Source organism: Botryllus schlosseri, unplaced genomic scaffold (genome assembly GCF_051294905.1).
Source record: "Botryllus schlosseri isolate E-star unplaced genomic scaffold, Bs_hap1 Bs17a, whole genome shotgun sequence".
Classification (NCBI taxonomy): domain Eukaryota; kingdom Metazoa; phylum Chordata; class Ascidiacea; order Stolidobranchia; family Styelidae; genus Botryllus; species Botryllus schlosseri.
In genome coordinates this window covers 591,222-611,352 of record NW_027648626.1, presented here as the reverse complement: position 1 = coordinate 611,352, position 20,131 = coordinate 591,222, and the positions used below count along the sequence as shown (strand labels likewise).

At 40.5% G+C, this 20,131-nt stretch overlaps 2 protein-coding genes and 1 long non-coding RNA gene across 3 annotated transcripts; 2 read left to right on the top strand and 1 right to left on the bottom strand.

Moving 5' to 3' along the window:
- Nucleotides 1-4,533: 4,533 nt before the first annotated feature.
- On the top strand, nt 4,534-6,487 carry LOC145459736 (multiple epidermal growth factor-like domains protein 8). The gene is made up of 2 exons (XM_080338287.1): nt 4,534-4,748; nt 5,933-6,487. Exons 1-2 carry the CDS (start codon nt 4,611-4,613, stop codon nt 6,485-6,487), a joined length of 693 nt encoding a protein of 230 aa, XP_080194413.1. The 5' UTR covers nt 4,534-4,610.
- Nucleotides 6,488-7,870: 1,383 nt separating this feature from the next.
- LOC145459605 (uncharacterized) lies at nt 7,871-10,640 on the top strand. The gene is made up of 4 exons (XM_080338187.1): nt 7,871-8,048; nt 8,256-8,425; nt 8,537-8,675; nt 10,474-10,640. Exons 1-4 carry the CDS (start codon nt 7,871-7,873, stop codon nt 10,608-10,610), a joined length of 624 nt encoding a protein of 207 aa, XP_080194313.1. The 3' UTR covers nt 10,611-10,640.
- Nucleotides 10,641-18,987: 8,347 nt separating this feature from the next.
- LOC145459626 (uncharacterized) lies at nt 18,988-19,349 on the bottom strand. Its single transcript, XR_013921490.1, has 2 exons — nt 19,252-19,349; nt 18,988-19,190 (listed from the first exon to the last, which is right to left on the bottom strand). It is a non-coding gene; the product is annotated as an uncharacterized LOC145459626 (long non-coding RNA).
- Nucleotides 19,350-20,131: the final 782 nt, after the last annotated feature.

The following is a 20,131-nucleotide window of genomic DNA, read 5'->3' as shown; positions in this document are numbered from 1 at the left end:
GAGAGATGGAAAATTACCTAAATCCTGGAAACATGCTGTAGTAGTTCCTATCCTAAAACCACGAAAGGATCCTTCTGAAGCGGGATCATATCGACCCATCTCATTGTCCCGCCATCTTTGTAAGGTTATGGAAGTGATGATAGTAAATAGACTTCAGTGGTTTCTTGAGGCGAACGATCTTCTTCATTACTCCCAGTCGGGTTTTCGTCACGATCGCAGTACCCTAGACCATATACTTCGCCTACACGACACCATATATAAGGCACTGAACAATCAGAGATCAGTAGTTGCAGTTTTTCTCGACATCGAGAAAGCCTACGATATGGTATGGCGAAATGGTTTGCTCTATAAACTGTCTGCCCTCGGCATACATGGGAGGTTGCTGAAATGGATATCAGATTTTCTACGTGACAGATCGTTCTCGGTTCGCATTGGTTCTTCGCTATCCACCCCATTTCAACTTGAAAATGGTCTTCCGCAAGGAAGCTCTATAAGCCCCATCCTCTTTGCAGTAATGATAAATGATTTGGCACCCTTATTGCAGGTGGGAAATGGTCTCTTTGCTGACGACTGTGCAGTATGGGACAGTGAGTTGTCGTTAACTGACGCAGTGGCGGAAGTTCAAAAATCATTAGACGTGATACACAAATGGTGCTCAGATTGGGGTTTCAAGATCTCTACTGACAAGTCAATTGCAGTGATATTCACCAAAAAAATTAAAGTTGGTCATCATACGCTAGATTTTGGTGGAGTTCCGTTGAGATTTGAAGATAAAGCGAAGTATTTGGGAGTCACATTTGATAGAAGACTAACATACAAATATCACATTGAAAATATTGCCTCGAAATGCACAAAGCGATTGAATATGATACGACTCCTAACCGGCACTTATTGGGGGGCAAGTCGATCTTCTCTGTTACAGTTGTATCGAGCGATGATTAGGAGTACAATCGATTACGCGATGCCAGCATACTTTTTTGCCGCGAAAAAAACATTTGGATAGACTGAATATAATACATAATCAAGCTCTGAGGCTCTGCTGCGGTGCAATGCGAAGCACTCCGATTTGCGCTTTAGAAGCCGAATGTAACGAGATGCCGCTTCACACCCGGCATTTACACCTCTGCCTTAATTATCGCTGTTTTCTTCTGGCCCATTCCGCCGACAACAATCCAGCATCGGAATTATTAGATGATACCTGGCACGAAATATACAGTTTGACAAATCCAAAATTTCGAACTTTCAACCTTATCTCAAAAATCGACTTGCTCCAAAAATTCACAATAGATACGTATCGACACACAACTGTGCAACCATGGAAAATTCCTGTTCCCTGCGTAGATTTTCATCTACTGCAATCCAAGTGGTCCGATACTTCATTTGAACAGTTACGTCAGAATTCCTTGTCATATGTAACAGAAAAATACATTGGATACGACCATATTTATACGGATGGCTCAAAAAAACGACTTCGGAACGGGATGTGCAGTGTATATCCCAAACCACGTGTCGATAACCAAACGATGTTCCTTGTATTCGTCAAGCTTCACAGCTGAACTAACTGCTATATCCGAGGCACTGAAGTGGATTTTGGAAAACGGTTCGTATGTCAAGAAATATTTACTACTGTCGGACAGTTGCAGTGCATTGCAGCATCTACAGAAAGCGCGTTTCCGAAGGATGAGTAAGGTATCAAATGAAATTTCAACTAATCTACTTGAGCTTAAATTCCAGAAAATACATATTATCTTCGTTTGGATACCAGCACACGTCGATATTAAAGGCAACGAGACGGCAGACCAATTGGCAAAGTCCGCAGCAACGTCATCTGAAGGGCGGAATCCTACAAATACAGTTTTGACAAGGCATGAAGCTAAGCAAGTCATACTGAAATATTGCAAGCAAATTTGGAACCAACATTACCTCGAAGAAGATAAAGGCTCTCATTTCAAACTTTTTCGTGAATCCCTTCATCATAGTACACCAAGTCTTGAAAATCGCATTTGCGACCGAATATTATTTCGATTGCGCTCAGGTCATTGCGGACTGAACGCACACTTGTTTAAGATTGGAATCGCACCATCGCCACATTGTAGCTCCTGCAATGAGCCTGAGACGGTTGAGCACTTTATAATAGACTGCCCCTCGCATGAATTTCATAGAACGTTCCTGCGCCGTGCTTGTGTTTGTATGAATATTCCATTTCGCCTCGTGAACTTACTAACGGATCCAAGCATTTTAAAATACGTGGTAGAATATGTGCTGAGTTGTGATCGATATATTTAAATTGCTGCTAAATTAAAATTTAGTAATGTCGTGGCGCACAAGACCTGACGGTGATAGGCGCCACTCTTTTTCTTCTTCCAACAATAAATACATACATACCCGTAATTCGCACAGCAGGTCGAAAGTAAAGCTGCATAGATAATTTTTCGATTCTTCACCCACCGATGCCAATAATCAGTCCGAGTAAAATTGCCAGCAGAAGAACAGCCAGTATCGACCCCAATATAAAGGCCACACATTTTTTCCGCGTCATCGGTTCGTCGTCCGTGTCCTGTCCGACGTACTTCCATATCAATTTTGGAACGACGCAATAGGATGTACCAAGTCCTTCCAACAGACTGCGCCTTCTCTTTGTACTGAAACATACAGAGAAAGTTCTATTCCATAGGAAATAGCAATAATTAGATGGTAAAAATTCCTCTCATTTTATAGCATCTATGCCGTAATATTATAGATTCTCAACGACTGCAATCCCGTGCATGCCAGGAATTCCTTTTTACTAACAAACGTAGAAATACCAAATGTCGCCTTACTGTACTATGGGTGCTTTGCCATAAACTTTATTAATCCGTTTTAGTATCGATAGAAACCAAATACCGAGCCTTACCTGTTTTTGGTCCAGATTTCACTCTGGTTTGAAAAACTTGTTTTCTCGAAGCTGTCTTCTTTCTACATGCAGGTACAGACATTATAATGAGTGTATGGTTTAGGCCTACATATTGTTAAGATGACATTTGCCACAGACTGAAAATGTCATCAATATTGTCCGGTTAATTCAACATTAACAGAGCATAGAGAGGCCACTAAACCGACAAGTTGAAATCGTTCGGAGATTGGCTACAAAATATCCGCACCTAAGCCCCAGGATGTTTTACGGCTTCTAATTATCTCGTTGCAATAATTAAAACTTGTCATAAATATGGAGCAGCACGATAAACATGAAGAATTCCATCTATATGTATTTCGAAAGACATCAAAATGCTTTAAATTTTTCGACAAATATGTTGATCGGATTAAATAACAATATAGGTCTACCTCGTGAATATACCCATCGGATATTTCTGAAATCGTACCGTCGTCCTATTAAATGATAGGCGGTCTTGTTAGGATATGTAAATAATGCGAGATGGTTTTTCGGTTAATTTTACCTTCTCAGACACCTGCTGTTTGTAATTAGCGGAACCAGAGCCCGCGCTATCTGATCTCTTTTTACCAGTAGTTACTATGACGTCATCGTCTTCGAGATTTATATCCTCTTTGAAACGTCTGCTTCGATCTTGCGACACACAGCTTATCGAATCTATGTCGTCCTTTTCAATTGGACTATCACTCTTTCTCCCAAATATATTGAACTTCCAGCGCTGCGGGTAGCAAGAAAATAATAGTGTTGATTCGAGTATACTTTGGAGACAGAGAGACAGTTTTTATTGACTAAAAATTACATTGAAAAAATAAAATACATGTTACAGCGATACGATCCTAGGGATCATCCAGTCAGCTGCATCGATGGAGTACAAAATCGTCTTTTAATAGAGTCTCGCGTCAAGAATAAATTAAAACAAGGTAGAACAGCGGTGAGCTGGAACAACAACAACAGAGTAACAGGCAACAATAATAAAGAAGTAACGAAAGAATGAAATACAATAAAAACAAAATATAAATAGAAGATAAATAAATGTACAGAGTTGTCAGTTCAAATTCTAGCGAAAAAAAAACAATTTAGCAACGTAAGATTACCTAATCCAATAAACGGCAATTACAATGCAAATCTAACTATAACTTCAATAAGTCATGAGTAAATGAGATTTAAATTCGTGGCAAAAGGCTGAAAAGGACATTTTCTTCATGGATAATGGAATGTCATTCCATATTTTTGGTCCATGATATATGATTGATCTGCGGCACTTCGTGACACGAGAAATAAATAAATTCTTGAGAGTCGAAGGCCGATTACGGTGCGTATGTACGACACTAGATGGCGTGAACATTTCACTAAACAAACTTGAGGGATCACTTCGATCATACTTATACATCAATTTGGCAACTTCTTGAGTGCAAAGATACTTTACTTTCAATATGTTCACGGATTTATATTTGTTGGAGTGTCGTTCCCGTTCTTTCATACCACTGATGTATCTAATTGCTAAATTTTTGAGTACTTCAATTTTCGAATAGTACGTTTTGCAGCTAAGTCCCCAGAAGACAATGCAGTAACCGTGCTGACTACGAAAGAGTGAGAAATATACGAGCGCAGGTGGGAAAAAGTAAAGTACGATCGCAGCGGTGTCAGTTCCGGTTTTCGGCTGCAAGCCGCCGGGCACTCTATGGTCTATGACAGCCGTGGTCGTAGCCTGGTTGTATTTGGTGGATTCAGGATGGATGATCAGCGCAAGGCGGCGCTTTCAAGCGCTGTGTTTTTGTACAGTGTCCCATACAACAGATGGAGCGAGGTGATGCCTTCGGTAAGTGTGTGAGACGTTTTGACAGTTACTATGACTGCATATTTTTGAAAATACACTACAACAGCTGGCAATTTGACTTCGTCCGTTTGCAAATTGCCTAAAATGCGAGTTTGAGTCTTTTGAAAATTCCAAAGCGCAGGCTTCAGGCTATGCTTAACTACCGGGCAATCGTTATGTTGGCGGAACGTTCTTTTATCGACTAGTCCTGTATTGCACGGGATCCAGCACTATATCTTTTGATAACATACCGTGGGAACTAGTTAGATATCGGTGCAAGTGTCAATTGGTGGTTAGGTTATCCGTATTCGGATTACGCGGTAGTTATGCTTCACCTCTCAAAATTCCTGAATTATACATTGTGACGTGATCTGCCATCAATCTGATCCTTGATGTCACGTCATCGTTGAAAACATTCTAACCCCTTCCCCTGAAAATTTCAAATTCTGGCCATGCATACACACCTTGCTACTACTAACATGCTCCGTTCACAATCTGACGTACCGACTTTGCGTCTTCGCATACCGAAACATCAAGCATGCCACTTTGTTTTTATTGTTTGTCCTTTTATACTATCTTATATTACTTCTCGTCTGGTCTGCACCACCGAACAATTGAAATGTTCATGCCTCTTATTTACATATTCAAAAAGGTGTCTGATTGAAAGACTACTCCAAGTCATTTCTACTCGTTTCTATATGTCCATTTTATCGCAATCTTGCGGTGATTTGAAAAGATAAAATTATTAATAGACTGGACCAGCATTGGCTTATCCTTGCGCCATATCCGATATTTTCACTATTCCCGACGCAGGGTTGTAATGAATCGAGTCAAATTTTTTTGTTGACTCGACTTGTACATTCTATATGACTTATTCGAGTCTCGCATATATCAAGACCGACAATTGAAAAGTAAGCCCAGAAACTGTCATCTGTTTAAATAGACATGTTTAGAGTGAGAAAATAAGTATGTGATAAATTCGACGCCTTCGATATAACCCAACTGAACAGTAAACAGTATGACTTGGACTCGAGTCTTAACACTATGACTCGATCTGATACTGCCTGACTTGCACTTGAACTTGACTCGGTATGGTGAATTGAAAGTGACTAGACTTGACTCGAGTCCAACCTATAAGAGACAAATTGACCTGTGACTTGGTTACAACCCTGTGCTGACGTTTCCAGGCGAAATCGTGGTCCTACGACATCGAACCGCTAGGATTCCACACCGCGAACGTGGTCGGAGACTACATGATTGTGCACGGAGGAAAAAAGAACGGCCACCTCGAAAACAGGTGCTTCAGCCGGCAGACTCACTTTTACAGCCTTCGCAGCAGATCTTGGATTCGGCACATGTCGAAAAACGCGGCGTCTTCTCCAGCAAAGTTGTTTGGACACGTAGCCGACGTGATCGGCGACAAGATACTGATCGTACACGGCGGATACTACGGCATGATGTCTGGCGTAATGCGGGCTTACAGCATTCCGAATTTAAACCGTACGGACGCGGGTGGCTGCGATAAGATTGAGGACGAGGATTCTTGTCGCGGTAGTTTTGTGGAGGACTGCATTTGGCGGCGCGGTAGCTGCGTGAATGATGGAGATGCTGATTTCACCAATGGAGCCGTTTGCTCTTCGTTGAAAGATTGTCTTTCCTGCACCACCCACGGGATGGTTGGTCTTGCCTTCTATCTGGTCTTCGGTAATTCGTTAGGGCTGGGCAGTTCTACATCAAATTAAAGATGATATGGTGTTTTTTTACCATACCTATTCCATTGTACTGCAATATTGTGTACAATACGACCAATCAAGGTTTAGAGCAGTGGTTCCCAACGTGGGAGATATCGCCCCCCAGGGGGCTATTTAGCGGTCTAGGTGGGCGAAAATACCGAAGGGGGCGATGACGCGATAAAACGGTTATATTGGAGTCGGGACCGTAACTGCTGCACCCCAAACCCCCAATTGTTGGGCCGAACTCGAAGGGAGCCTAAAATTATTTCGTGAAGTAACATAAATTATGGAGAAATTTCTTAGAAATTCATGCAACTTTCCCAAAAAATTTGCGCGCTCCACTCGATTTCGTATTGTCATATATCTTGATTTTGAGGTACGCTACCCTTCCCTCAACAAAAATACGCATGATTTATGGCAATGAAGACTTCGACGTCGGCCATTACTGCGCCACGACGCACCAAGACATATCAAGTTATAGGCCATGTAGCATCCAAAGAAGTGTGTCAGGACGATCAGCAGCGAGAAAAACTTGGCCGAAAAGGAATGCTCTTGTGCTGACCTAGAACTCCGAAATATATGTACATATATATGTGTTTAATTGTCCATAGGCGCCTTAGGGTATAGCTGATATGTAGCGATGTATAGCCCACTGGCTGAGGGGGTCTGAGGTTTGGTTTATCCCCCTATGGGGGCCCAAGACCAACGTTTTTATTGAGGGGTGGGCTTACGAAGTTCTGTTACGGTCCTGATGGGAGTCAAGTCGGAGAAATGGCCTTTTTCTAGTCAACTCACGAAAATTTAGCTGTAAAAGTGTAACTTCGAGGTCGAGCCGGAAAGTTGACCTTTTTTTATTAGTCCACTCGCCGGTGACCCCAGTTTGTATGCCCATCCTTCGGTTCCCAATATTTGGGGGGCGATGATCGGTGTGGAGCTTCAAAAGGGGGCGATGAGTCGAAAAAGGTTGGGAACCACTGGTTTAGAGCCTTCCACAGTGGGAAAGAGCATCGAAACCATAATTCTTCGGGTTAAATTGCCTGTTATTGGCAAGGAGCAAAGTAAATAGTTACTGGTGGTCGAGTAGAAGCAATACCGTGAATTTCTACTTGGATATAAGTAGAAGTCAAAAGTACTCTGAGTATACTATACTATACTACTCTATAGAAGCAGAGGCTATCAGTAACAAAATGATTCGACTTGTTCGGCATACTGAACTAGGTTTTGCCTTCTTACGCTACTTCTGTGGTTATGTTTTTAGGCGGCCAACTTAACTCTACTTAACAGTGTTTTAGGCAAAACTGCTTACATCTCAGACTAGATTTTGTTTGGAATTGGAAGGTGATTTAGGGATATGTTTGGGTTGCTTTCGCGAGTGAAAAGAATGTATGGTTGATGTCACATACCCTTTCTGCAATTGTCAATTCAATGTCTGTACGGGATTGCCTGACGCAATTGAGATACAAGAGTTTTTCTTTTTTCAGTTACAGCTACAATTCGACTCTTGGTTGGGAAAAGAATGATTGTGTATGGTGTGTTCAAGACGAAGAGTGCTATTCGCCTTTGGAGAAAGGTAAATCATATTGCTAACATGAGATGCTGCTCTCATATATATTATTGTGTTTGCATAGCACAGGCTAGTAATGGTCTGTAACTCCCATTTTTTGAGTAATCTTGGAAAATTTTCAGCAACCTTCTTGTGAATGTGTGATATTCCACTTTCACTCAGGTTCCTACTCTATTGAAGTTGATTGTTTAGCAGCTTTTTCTATTTTATAAGATGCCTCACAATGTGGTTTCATAAAAAGACGAAATGACGGCAAGCCATGGTGGCGCAGTGATGAAATCTCCATTTTGAAGTCCCCAAAGCAGTGTATGATTCATGAAAGCCGACCCGGGGCAGTCCTGATGGAATACAATGACATTTATGATCGATCAAGGCCGGACAACGTAAGTCTAAACCTTTTTAAAGTTACACTTACTGGTTTGTTTTAATATACAATGCTGATGAATTCACTATTTACATAATCCTAGAATTTACTTAATCCTCTGTCCGACCAGGCAAGGCGTTTGAAAAGAGCGTTTGTCGAGTGGAAGGACCCAAGGAACCATGGTAAGAAGGTAGTCAAAATTCAAGGTTTACTCAAAGTACATCACATCAAGAAAAGCTATGTCCATCTCCAACTTGGAGCTGTGAAGGGTGAGTGCTCGACCTTTTCATTAACAAGTCGATTCTTGTATCAGTTGGAATGGTCTTGATACTTACTTCGAAGTTGTGACAAGTTAATGAATTGTGAAGTTGATATGCAACTGTCATTGTCAAAGATCGGCTAATGTGTTGATGCATGACGGCAAATTGGCCATTACTATGATTGACAATCATTGACAATCTATGTTACCGTACCGCACCTACAATGATTAATTGGATAGTAGGCATTTCATCTGAAGTACCAAAAGTCGATATTCAATACCCAATCATCCTCCATTTTCTTGTCACATGATTAACGGAACCAATTTGAATGATTAGATTCTGAGGCTGAGAGTTTAATCTCACTTTAAATTAGAGTCGGTGTCATAATTCGAACATCAGACAATCGAATGGCGAGTAGGCAGCATTAGCTCCACCGAATTTGGTATTGAGGTTTGATAACGTTTCCAATCATTGGTGATGGATGATTTGTACACATACACTTGATCAATAACACCATGGTGTGCACTGTGCATAATGTAACTGTCTGGAATCAGTGTGAACGGCGGCAAATTTTGATTAGTTTCAGCAACAATTCAAACTTCTCTCAGTAACATTCATGCATTATCTTCGATCACATATTTTGGCAGCTATGGATTAATTTGGTCTTTTGTAAAGACCAAAAAGAATAATTACTATTACTCCGATTTCGAAAATCACCTCTGTGTTATTGAGTGAAATCATCGTCTATCAGTGGATATTGGTTAGTTTGTCACGAAATTACTCACCGTGTGAATAGTTTGAAAGTAAGCAGAGTGGACCAATGGCAAAGTACTTTTTTTAAATGAAAGTATCTTAGTTCAGTACGTTGTACATAAAAAATCATGCCAACTCACCACGTTCATTTTCTTCATGTGCAACCCTGTATTACTGTACGAGAACGATGTACGTACAGTAGGGCTCTTCAAAAATTCCTTTTTTTCTCAAATCGTACTGGCTACTTGAAAAAATTGTTAGGTTACCTAATTTAAGCCTACACACCAAATTTGGTTCAATTCCAATCAGTAGCCGCATTGCTACAGGAGAAGAAAGTTTCTATTTATAATATAAAAATAAATGGCAAAAATTTACGGTGGGCACCATTATAATAAATAATTAAAGAATGGGTCACCGTAAATACTATTTTATTCATAATCCAAATTTTTCGACGGCAATAACTCCGCTTCCACTGGTTGGAATTGAACCAAGTTTGGTGAATATCGTTTCTATAGACAACCTAACACTTTCATGGGGTGAACAGAAAATTTTCAAATTTTTTTCTATTTATTTTCACATAATAAATAGAAACTTTCTTCTCCTGTAGCAATGCGGCTACTGATATTGGAATTGAACCAAATTTGGTGTGTCGGCTTAAATTAGGTAACCTAACAATTTTATCAAGTAGCCAGTACGATTTGAGAAAGAAAGTCATTTTTGAAGAGCCCTAACGTACAGTTGTACAATACACGCTTCTTGCCCCCCAAAAAATCAAACAAAAAGTTTGATGGAAACAAGCCTATTTCCAAACGGAAAATGCCGCTGTTTATGTTCCCTGATAAAAAAAAACATGTGTTCTACAAATTCCGATAAAGATTGGTCACGATAAGATACATTTGTCGTGTCATTTCGACCCTAAAATCTCTCACAAATCGGGGAATTCTTACACCGATGTATCACTTGTGCACATTGGCCATATATTTTAATAACGATCAATCACACCATCGCGAGCCTGAAGATCTCAAAAAGTTCAACATGGTCTTTTCTACTTCAGGAAACTCGACAATTAGGATGAACCGAAGTACCCACCCTCGACCCGTAGATGTTATTGTGAAGTTGAACGACACTGACACATACGCCGCCGTCCAATCCGATCCTATTCCGAGCAATTATTTTCGGGATCAAGGGTAAATATGTTTTATAATTTAATCAAATCGGTAAAATGCTGTCTACTTTCCATACGGTTGGAAAGTACCACACCAATTGATAATAGCTGATCAAGGTCTCTGTTATAAGTGACGACACGCCTGCTTGATGGGCCTACCTGTCTACTTATATAAATTGATTGTAGCATGTAAACTTGATGCTGCTCTCACCTGGCCAAAGCAAACCGTAGTTTGCACTCATCATTGGTTAAATCATCCTACCATAATATTAATGGTGGGCGTTGGTGATGATGGAATGTAAACCAGATTTGGATTCAGTTTCAATGTAAGTTTCAAATTTTCTCTAACACAGTACTTGAGTTTTGCATCATACAGTCACCCCATCACTACTGTTATTTAGTGCAGTGGTTCTCAACCTTTTTCACGTCGCGAACCGGTAAAATTTCAAAAAATGTCTGGCGGACCGGTGAACTTTCAAAATTGAAATGAAGCCAAAATGTAAAAAAGTATGCAACCGTTTTTTTTGCAATTGCATTTGCAATTTGTAGATTGATCGGTAGACTAGATATTGCTGCAAGTCTAATGCCAAGCCCCTATAATTCCGACACTTGGAATTATTAATGGTATACGTTCCGATAATCACTTGATGTGATTTGGTGATGTCTTTTGATGTTTCCAACGCTGCACCGCAACAGTCGTGAAGACTGCGAAACTATACAATATGCAAAGACGTGGAGCACGTAGAATTCAGACTTGGACAACCAGAAAATTTTCAGCTCTTCCGAATTATATGTGAATTAGAATAAGATCAAAACAAGTTTTCCCAAATTAGATTAGAATTAGAATTAGAGCTACACAGCTTTTCCAAATTAGATTAGAATTAGAATAAGATCAAAACAAGTTTTCCCAAATTAGATTAGAAGTAGAATTAGAGCTACACAGCTTTTTTCAAATTAGATTAGAATTAGAATTACTGAATTCGCAAAAACTTGGAAATTGAATGAACTTGTGATGTGAATGGGGAAATGCATACAGCAAAAATCAGCTCATATAAAATCACAGTGCATTCACATATCCGTGAGAATGGCTAACGTCTGTACACCAAGCTTGGCTCGTTTTTGACTAAACCCGGGGTCAACGCAATCGCCACCAGCTTAAATTGCGCCACGGGCCGGATTCAAGCCTTCAAATCGGCCGCGGGCCGGACCACTCAACTCATACCAAAATGTTACCCCGCGCCCTCGATTTGCACTTGGATTCTTCATTAACAAGCTAATATAGATAAATAATACACAGCTCATACGGTTTTATTATAGCTCGTCGCAAGACCTTTATTCGCGAACAATCGAATTGGCAAAAGTACGATGACGCCCCGGCTGAATTATATATTACTAACCTAATCTCGGGTCCGGGGATTGATAGGGTGGGAAGCGACACAGCAGTGCGATCTTAGATATTTGAATTGTATTTTTGTGTAACTATAATATATTTTCCATGTGAACTGCACAATGCATATAGCGGATGAGGTTTGTGTGGAGTTATGTTGATTTGTGTATGCGCCGTATGGGTGTATTATATTATCAAAAATATATATTATATATCATATTTTTGAACTTCTATTTAAATGATAATTGCTATTATATTTCGCCGAGTGTCGATTCATTAGGATGCGTACATTGAAAAACGTTAATTTTTTTTTCCTTCAAATTTTACTGTTAATTTGCCTAAAAAATGATGCGTAACGATTTTGCTCACTTCCAACTGGTAGTAGCAAAGTTATCGTAGTTTTGAATTGGCAAATAAGCATTGACGGGAGTAATCCCACAATTATTGATGAAAAACTCATTAACTGTGCTTGTACGGTTTAGAATTGCGTCAAATTTGGTGTCCAGCCTTTTATAGGTAGGCTTACCATACGTCCCGTTTTAGGCAGGATAGTCCCGCTTTTTAACGTCTTGTCCCGGCGTCCCGATCAGTCAGCCAAACGTCCCGCTTTTTAAGGCCGTAAGGTGCTGCTGAACAATTATAGGAGAACGGTATATTTCTAGAGATCGTTAAGGCCGTTCAAACGCTTTATTCAAATATAGTGGTTCCAACGGAGGGGGGTCTTTTGCCTTTATTCTGGGGTTTGCGAATATGTTGAATTTAATCGGCTACCAAAATAGCCCGGGAGTAAGTCTGGGCAAAGGTGCTGACTTCTTTTAGTAATCAGCTCGTAAAATTTTGATGTGGGCCACGGAACATTTTCAAATTGGAGATGGAGTCACGACCATAAAAGGTTGGAAACCACTGGATGTGGGGTGTTTATAAAGCTCCGTGGTGCGCACCGGCATAAGGCTGATAAACAATCTTATAGGTAGAACATGAACATGACTTAACGATGTCCAATTACGCTCCCTGTATTTTCGAACTCATCATCCTCCATCAGCACTAGGCTACCGCTAACTCTGATCGTGAGGGCGGAGATTATTACGCTTATCTATATAGTAATATATGAAACGACCAATATTATTGACAGAATTTATTCAAATAATTTAACGACCAGATGTATATAGAAACCAGATTCATATAGCAAGCACCCCCCAAGAAGTTGCGTCGATTACCCCATAGTGTGGGCTCAAAATCATTGTTTATTTGGGCGGGAGGGGTCACGCAACACACAGCCACATACTCCCGATCCGGACCGTGACCACATCTGGTCTATGAGCAAAGCTATGCTAGTGTGACGTCATAACTCATTTTGAAATCCACTAGTGGGCGCTAAAGAGTGTCCGGAATTTGGGCTGCTGGAATATGGTAACCCTATTTATAGGCAACCTACCAATGTAATTAGTGAATCCCCCGTGATCTGGAAAATGGTTGTTTTTGAACAACCCTAGTAGACAGTGCTACCGAAACTATAATTTTTGTCGAGTAGCAAGGAACGTATCCTTTCGGTGCTCGAATAAATCATCTCTCATTACTCGACTGGAATGATTGTGCCCAGCCTTAGCTATTGCATATTGCAGAGACTTCTGACGTTATTATCAGCTAGGCGAGGCAAAATCAAGCATCTTGGTGATTGGATTACATGATAAGTATTAAGTGTCAAGCTGGGGTGTTCCTGCAGCCTGCAGCCTACCAACAAGCTGTGCGAATTCGAGTTCTTGTCTGGCTCCATGCTGAGTATAGACTGTCTTTTTATGAGGTCATAAAACCAACCAATCTACATTTTAACCTATTAACGTTTGTAAAGAAAATTGATTTTTCCAGCCCTCGTCACAATTGCAGTGCTATTAGTTCAAAGCTGTATTATCTTATTTCTTTACTTGACAGGTGCTAGTAATACAGAGAAACAGAAGCACATACGTGACGCGCAAGTGGCGACCATCGGACTTTCGTATGGAAAAATTGGAAGCTCAGCTCAAGAAATTGATCGATACCAATCCAACATTGCAGTCTGCTATAAATATGGGTTGGTATTTATGTAATCTCTGGTTGATTTCATTTTGAATAAACTTCCTTTTGAATGTAGGCCTATTTCTACGAACCGGTCATCAAAATGATCACAACTTTGATTCTCATTGATAAATCTTCAGCTTTTCTGAATTAAGAGTCGAATTAGAATGATAGCTTAGCTACACAGTTTTTTCCGAATTAGATTAGAATTGCTGAATTCGCGATGGACAATGAATCAAGTTGAAATATCTGAGCTCATTCTAATGATGAGAATAGAAAGCATCTCTACACCAAGCTTGGCTTGTTCCGTAGATGAAGCTCTACTGTTGCATTTACAGCAAAACCAAATATTATGTTAGAAATAAAATGAGAACATAGAAACATTTCGTTAATTAGATCAGAATTAGGTGACCTACCTTTTGTTCTAATTAGTCTAGTTTGACAACTAGAATTAGTTAGTTGTCGAAACATCCCTCTTGGTAAATTGTCAAGTTGATGCATGTTTTTCTTTACCCTAGGTATACATTGTTGACCCGTTAGCTACCGCTTGAAGGCCAGACGTTGCAGGAAACCTCGAATATTGAAAAGAACGAATGTGATATTCCGCAAAATATATCCCCTGCAGCATGCGATCTTATCAAGGTATGTTCTATCTGTGACTGAGTCACATTCAAATATCGATTGACTGAACTTGCCTTCAAAAATCGCGTGAAATAGTATCGAATGTATAATCCTAGTTTTTGCCAGCATCGTGTAACCAGGTGGTTGCTTCACTAATATTCGAAATTACAATGAGATGACGTTCTTCGCCGTGTGAGACTCGAGCCATATGACTTGGTCCGAGCCATGACTCGAGTCATCAAAAATCGCGAGTTTAGTCAGGAATCGATTCATTACAACCCTGGACGTACGACTTTGAATTTCAACAAACATAGCAATTGACTATAATTGCAAGTTAGCAAATTAAATGAGTGATACTCGAATAAAATCGACCTGAAGCCTAATACTTGTTTAAGAATCGAATCAGTCAGGCAATTGATTTTGGACAGTTGCACTAATCTCAGTTATCTCAATACCTTTATACCTAGATGGTTCGATTACCGTCAATTATTTGTGATTATGTGATGCCGGGCAAACGTTGTCCGATATGTTATTCGTCAATAATTCTAAACAAGCAGCTACTTCGCAGAGGATACTATACTAATCTCTCAGGTCTTCTACTTACGATGAAATTTCTAAATTCATGGTTAATATGCAGCATTCATGTTGCAGCGTCATAGGGGATATATTTATGGTATACAATAGACCAGGGGTGGGCAAACTTTTGAGCTCGCGGGCCGCATTCAACATCTGAATCCATTCGCGGGCCGCACTATATAAAATTAGTATTATAAACCAAAACTCAATATAGATATTTGATTATAAAGTGAGGACATGGAGATAATATAATATAAGTGTTTATTTAAAACAAGCCAAACATTGCTTTGATGATATCGTACATGCGTCAGAAACATATAGTGGCGAGATTTCATAGGCTGGACGACCTCAATAACCAATTTGCCAAAACTATAGAGATGAAAGTCGTATGACTCGATTCTTAGAACAGGATTTAAATTTAAATATGTGAGCAGGGATCTGTTAATAGATTTACCAATTCCACTTTTAATTCAGTTCCGGGACACACAGTGCTGACAGCATCATGACCATGTTAGCTTCAAACACGCTTCTACTATGTGTAGATAAAATATAAATACCCCGCCCATTCTATGCATACAGACAACGAATCTACCTTAGACACGCCCGAATCGTTTTTTTAAAAGCACATCGCTGAAATAATTAAATATGGAGTGGCCAAACTGAAATCTCACTGGTGATCCAAATTATGTCAATCTTGTTGCAGCTATGCCGCTGTCATATAAAGTATTTGCCCTATTCAGTGGTTATCAAACTTTTTAGGACACGCCCCCCCCCCTTATGATGGTGAAAGATTTCGCGCCCCCTTATCGTCATATCACGAAACGCAACCAGGATGGTAGAAACCTCACTGGTAGTTTGATGGCAGGGAAGGTTACGACTGTTGATGAGAGATTTTTAAATATGTAATTCAGGCTAAATACAGAGCAATAACTATGAACTGGACGTAAATCGCGCGGAGCGCGAAAAATTTTTCCAGTCGAGCTCAGCTTCGCGCGCCTCTTCAGAACCACTGTCATTGAATTATCATGGTGAAATATACTAAGAAAAAGTTAATCAAGTCCCTGCATTAATTCTATTTTTACGTCGCATTTTATCAATATTTTTTAAAAGTTTCTTCAGACTCTCGCGGGCCGCATAGAACGGTGCTGCGGGCCGCATGCGGCCCGCGGGCCGTAGTTTGCCCACCCCTGCAATAGACGCTTATCGGGGCTGATATATCAGAATCCGGGCACGAAATGGTATATTTGCGTCCCCTAGTTACCACTATAGACTATTATCCCAGGCAGTGGCGGCCCGTGACAATATCGGGTGGTGGGGCAAGGGCTGCAAGCGACTTTTTATTAAGATGACGTCACAGTGGCGTTTTCCAAGGCAAACAAGCAACTTAATGATGGTACGGTAACATGAATTTGCCGGCAACAGTGATTTTAACGTATGTGCCACGAGAGGTCCGCTGGTGAGCTGTGACTTGAAGTGTGGTAACTGCATAAACGGCATACGGAACAAAGATTCAACAGTCAACACGGTTCATGTTCGCACTAGACCTGGAAATGACTATAACTCGAGAGAAACGTAAGCCTAACTGGAAAGGTCAACGAGTTCGGACAGATACGCAATTGTTATCTCATAGACTGGGCCTGTCATATTGAATCCAAAACATCATTCTGAAGAACTAAGAATAGCAGGGCTCCTCGGAAATTCGGTCAGCATAGGAAATTTTGGCCTTGAAACTGGAGACTGCAACACGACACATACGGCTTCATTACTGTCTATACTCATAACGTCTGGTGCGAAATCGCCTTTGGAAACTATATTACCGAATAAATACGTGGATGGAAGCTTTAAACTTAGTACACTGTTACATGACATCATCGAGAAGTGGTCTCGTGGCCCTTTTCGATATGGTACACTGTCAAAATTAATGCGAACAGACCAACACCGAATTTTCCGCAAAATTTACTGAGGAATAGGCTGATCAAGTGATCAGCTGTTAGCCGCCATCGAAAACGAAATAGCTATCGCGGTTGACAGCAGGGGGTTGTGAGCAAATGGCTTGAAGGCCACAATTTCACGGTGAAATTGACATTGGAGAATATAATATCAAAGTAGATATTTGAATGCAAACCGAGGATGTTAGTAAACTGTTTCATGATATCATCATCTCATCACCTATCTCAGTATGGAACACAGATACACCGGCTTTTGCGTGAAATCCGCAATGCGTTAGGTAGGCTAAGTGTCAGATCAGCGCACATCTCTACCATACTCGAACTTAATAACGAAATTGCTGCCCTAATCATTGAGTGTCAACCTTGAGACTTGGCACAGCGTTCGATACTAAAATCAAGACATACCATGTAAAAGTTCATGACGGATCTAGCTAAGGAGCATCGTTAAAATCAATGGAGACCAATACCGGCTTTGCGTGAAATATGTTTGCGATACATGACCGATCAGCACACACTCGACTTTGGAAACGGAATTACTACCCTAAACTTTGAGTAGAAACCCTCAAACTTAGGACAGTATTAAATACCACCATCACGACATGACATACCAAGTTTCAAGAATTATCATGGTGTGAAACACCATCAAAATCGACCTGTACCAGCAACGGTCGACTCAACGCATATCACAGTATCCGAGTTCAGATATAGATACGATTGTTACATCACACCTTAGGGGCGAGTAGGCATATTTGCCCCGGTTGCTCGGCCATTTTACGAATAGGAGAGAGTAAATCACCGTTTCTTTATTGTGCGCGGCTTTGAGAGAATAGATAGTGAAAGCTTGTTATGAGCGCTACCGGGGCAAGCCCCGGCTAGGCATTCACAAAGCGAAAACACAGAAGAGAATTCGATTTTCGCAGAGACTTCGCTATGTATGGGCGTTTGCAAGCGAAAGCACAAGAAGAACGCGGGTTTCGCTGTGATCTCGATATATATTGAGCGCTGTGCGTCTATAAATGGTTAAATTGTTATTGAACAGAATTTTAGGTGGGGCAATGCCCCAGTTGCCCTATAGGACGAGCCGCCACTGATCCCAGGGTCCTAAAAGACCACCAAGTAATAGGTTTCACAAAGAAAGTACACAGAGTAACGAATATAATTACTATTATTAGATAGTTTTGTAGGCTGTCATACACATACAGCGTATTCAACCTTCCCCAATGAATAGATTCAATCTGCTTCCGTGTACGTTGCCCAACCAACCGAATATCTTTTAAGAATACTGCAAAGTGCCAGATCACCGCAACTACAACCACAGGGCGTATTACAAGATACGATACATGGAAGGCGAATACATCAAGTTTGAATGCGATTACGGATACTACGCTACTGCCAACTACCGCAAACACGCGAAGTGTATGACGGACGGAAACTGGGACGGCGAGTCGCAGAAATGCAAGAGTAAGATTCTGCACTCTGCAACTTCACTCTTGGTTCACTCTGTAGTTGCTTTGTAGGGAACATATTTCTAACACATACATAATTCTATCAGCCCAAATGCATATACAGTTTCATGTAATTCAAATATTGACGAAATCTTCAAATCCAAATCAGTGTTCAACAATTCTATACATTACGTCGTGCCCCCTCAAGCGATACTACAACATCCTGCTGGCTATCCGACAGGTGATACCTTGTCCACATTCCAGTCGAAATACAGCCCTTATATTTCTTTCTATCGTGTGTGAATGCCTCTTATTTACATCGCCGATTTCTAATACTATAGTCAAGTCGTTTCGACACATTCCTACCATAAAATGTTTTTACCATGACTAAATTCTAACGAACAAACGAATCAATAGATTATGAACGAAGGAATGAAAGTTTTATTATTTACATATTCCACCAAATATTTAATAAGGCCTATGGTGACAATATTTGCAATAGAAACATCCTGGTGGTGCGGACTGTCCCGGACAGCAATCTTCGTGGGTCCATCTGCTGCAATTGTCACAAGCGACCTGGAAAAGAGTCTAGATTAAGTTAGGCTACATAACAACATAAATGGAGTAAATCACGTACCCATTTCGTGTTAAGTCCTGGTGATTCCCGGAAATTGCAATTCAGACAATAATATGACAACTCGACTTCATCTGCAGTGAATATAAACATAATGATAGCAGTGTTCGGCAGTATTCGGCAGAGATAGCGCATGGGTATAATCCGCGGCTGCAACACCAATGGGTGCGGGTTCGAGTCCGACCGATGTCGACTTCCGAATTCCGATACCTAAGTGCTGGAGGTTTACCTAGGCTCCTCATCGCCACCTCATCCGCGTCAGCGGTGTCTTACAAAAAGCCTAGAGGTGAGCCGTGCTATAAGTCGGCAGTTACGGAAAATAAGAAGAATATCGGCCTGGTGTAAATGACCATCGTAGTCGACAAACACCATGAATACCCCAAAAACAAAGTACCACTTCCGACTTTCCTTGTGTGCCTTTGTAAGACACCGCCTGGATCCGATGGGAAGAGGAGCTCAGATTAATCTGCCCAGTTGGATAACGAAGTATAACAATGCTCATGATCTAACCCGTTTATAAAATAATTTGTATCCGAAAACGTTCCACGCATGCGTGATGAGCTGAAGTTGCCGTACCGCAACCAAGTGCTATCTAGAATTAGGGATTGTGCAAACGTTATCTTAACGCTCAAGTTTGGTATTTAAAACAAAATATTTCGGTGACAGCGTGCGCAAACGAATTTTTGATTATTTGAAACTGTTGAGATTTTTTCGAATAATTATCATCTTGCCGTAATATTACCATTTTCGTTCAGAATTTCTCGAATTGAAAATTTATATTACTCTTTTCATCAGTGACAATAAGGTTAAATGAATACAAAATAAGAAAAAAACATGTACGGTCAAAAATGTTACTGATTCTCGAGAACTTCACAATGCGAGG

Bases quoted from the DNA above. Each gene is read 5' to 3' on its own strand.
- LOC145459605 (XM_080338187.1), top strand. From the start codon at position 7,871: ATGTCACATACCCTTTCTGCAATTGTCAATTCAATGTCTGTACGGGAT. The intron at 8,049-8,255 runs GTAAATCATATT...CTATTTTATAAG, and splicing joins CTATTCGCCTTTGGAGAAAG to ATGCCTCACAATGTGGTTTC. The intron at 8,426-8,536 runs GTAAGTCTAAAC...CTGTCCGACCAG, and splicing joins ATCGATCAAGGCCGGACAAC to GCAAGGCGTTTGAAAAGAGC.
- LOC145459736 (XM_080338287.1), top strand. From the start codon at position 4,611: ATGGTCTATGACAGCCGTGGTCGTAGCCTGGTTGTATTTGGTGGATTC. The intron at 4,749-5,932 runs GTAAGTGTGTGA...TGACGTTTCCAG, and splicing joins GGAGCGAGGTGATGCCTTCG to GCGAAATCGTGGTCCTACGA.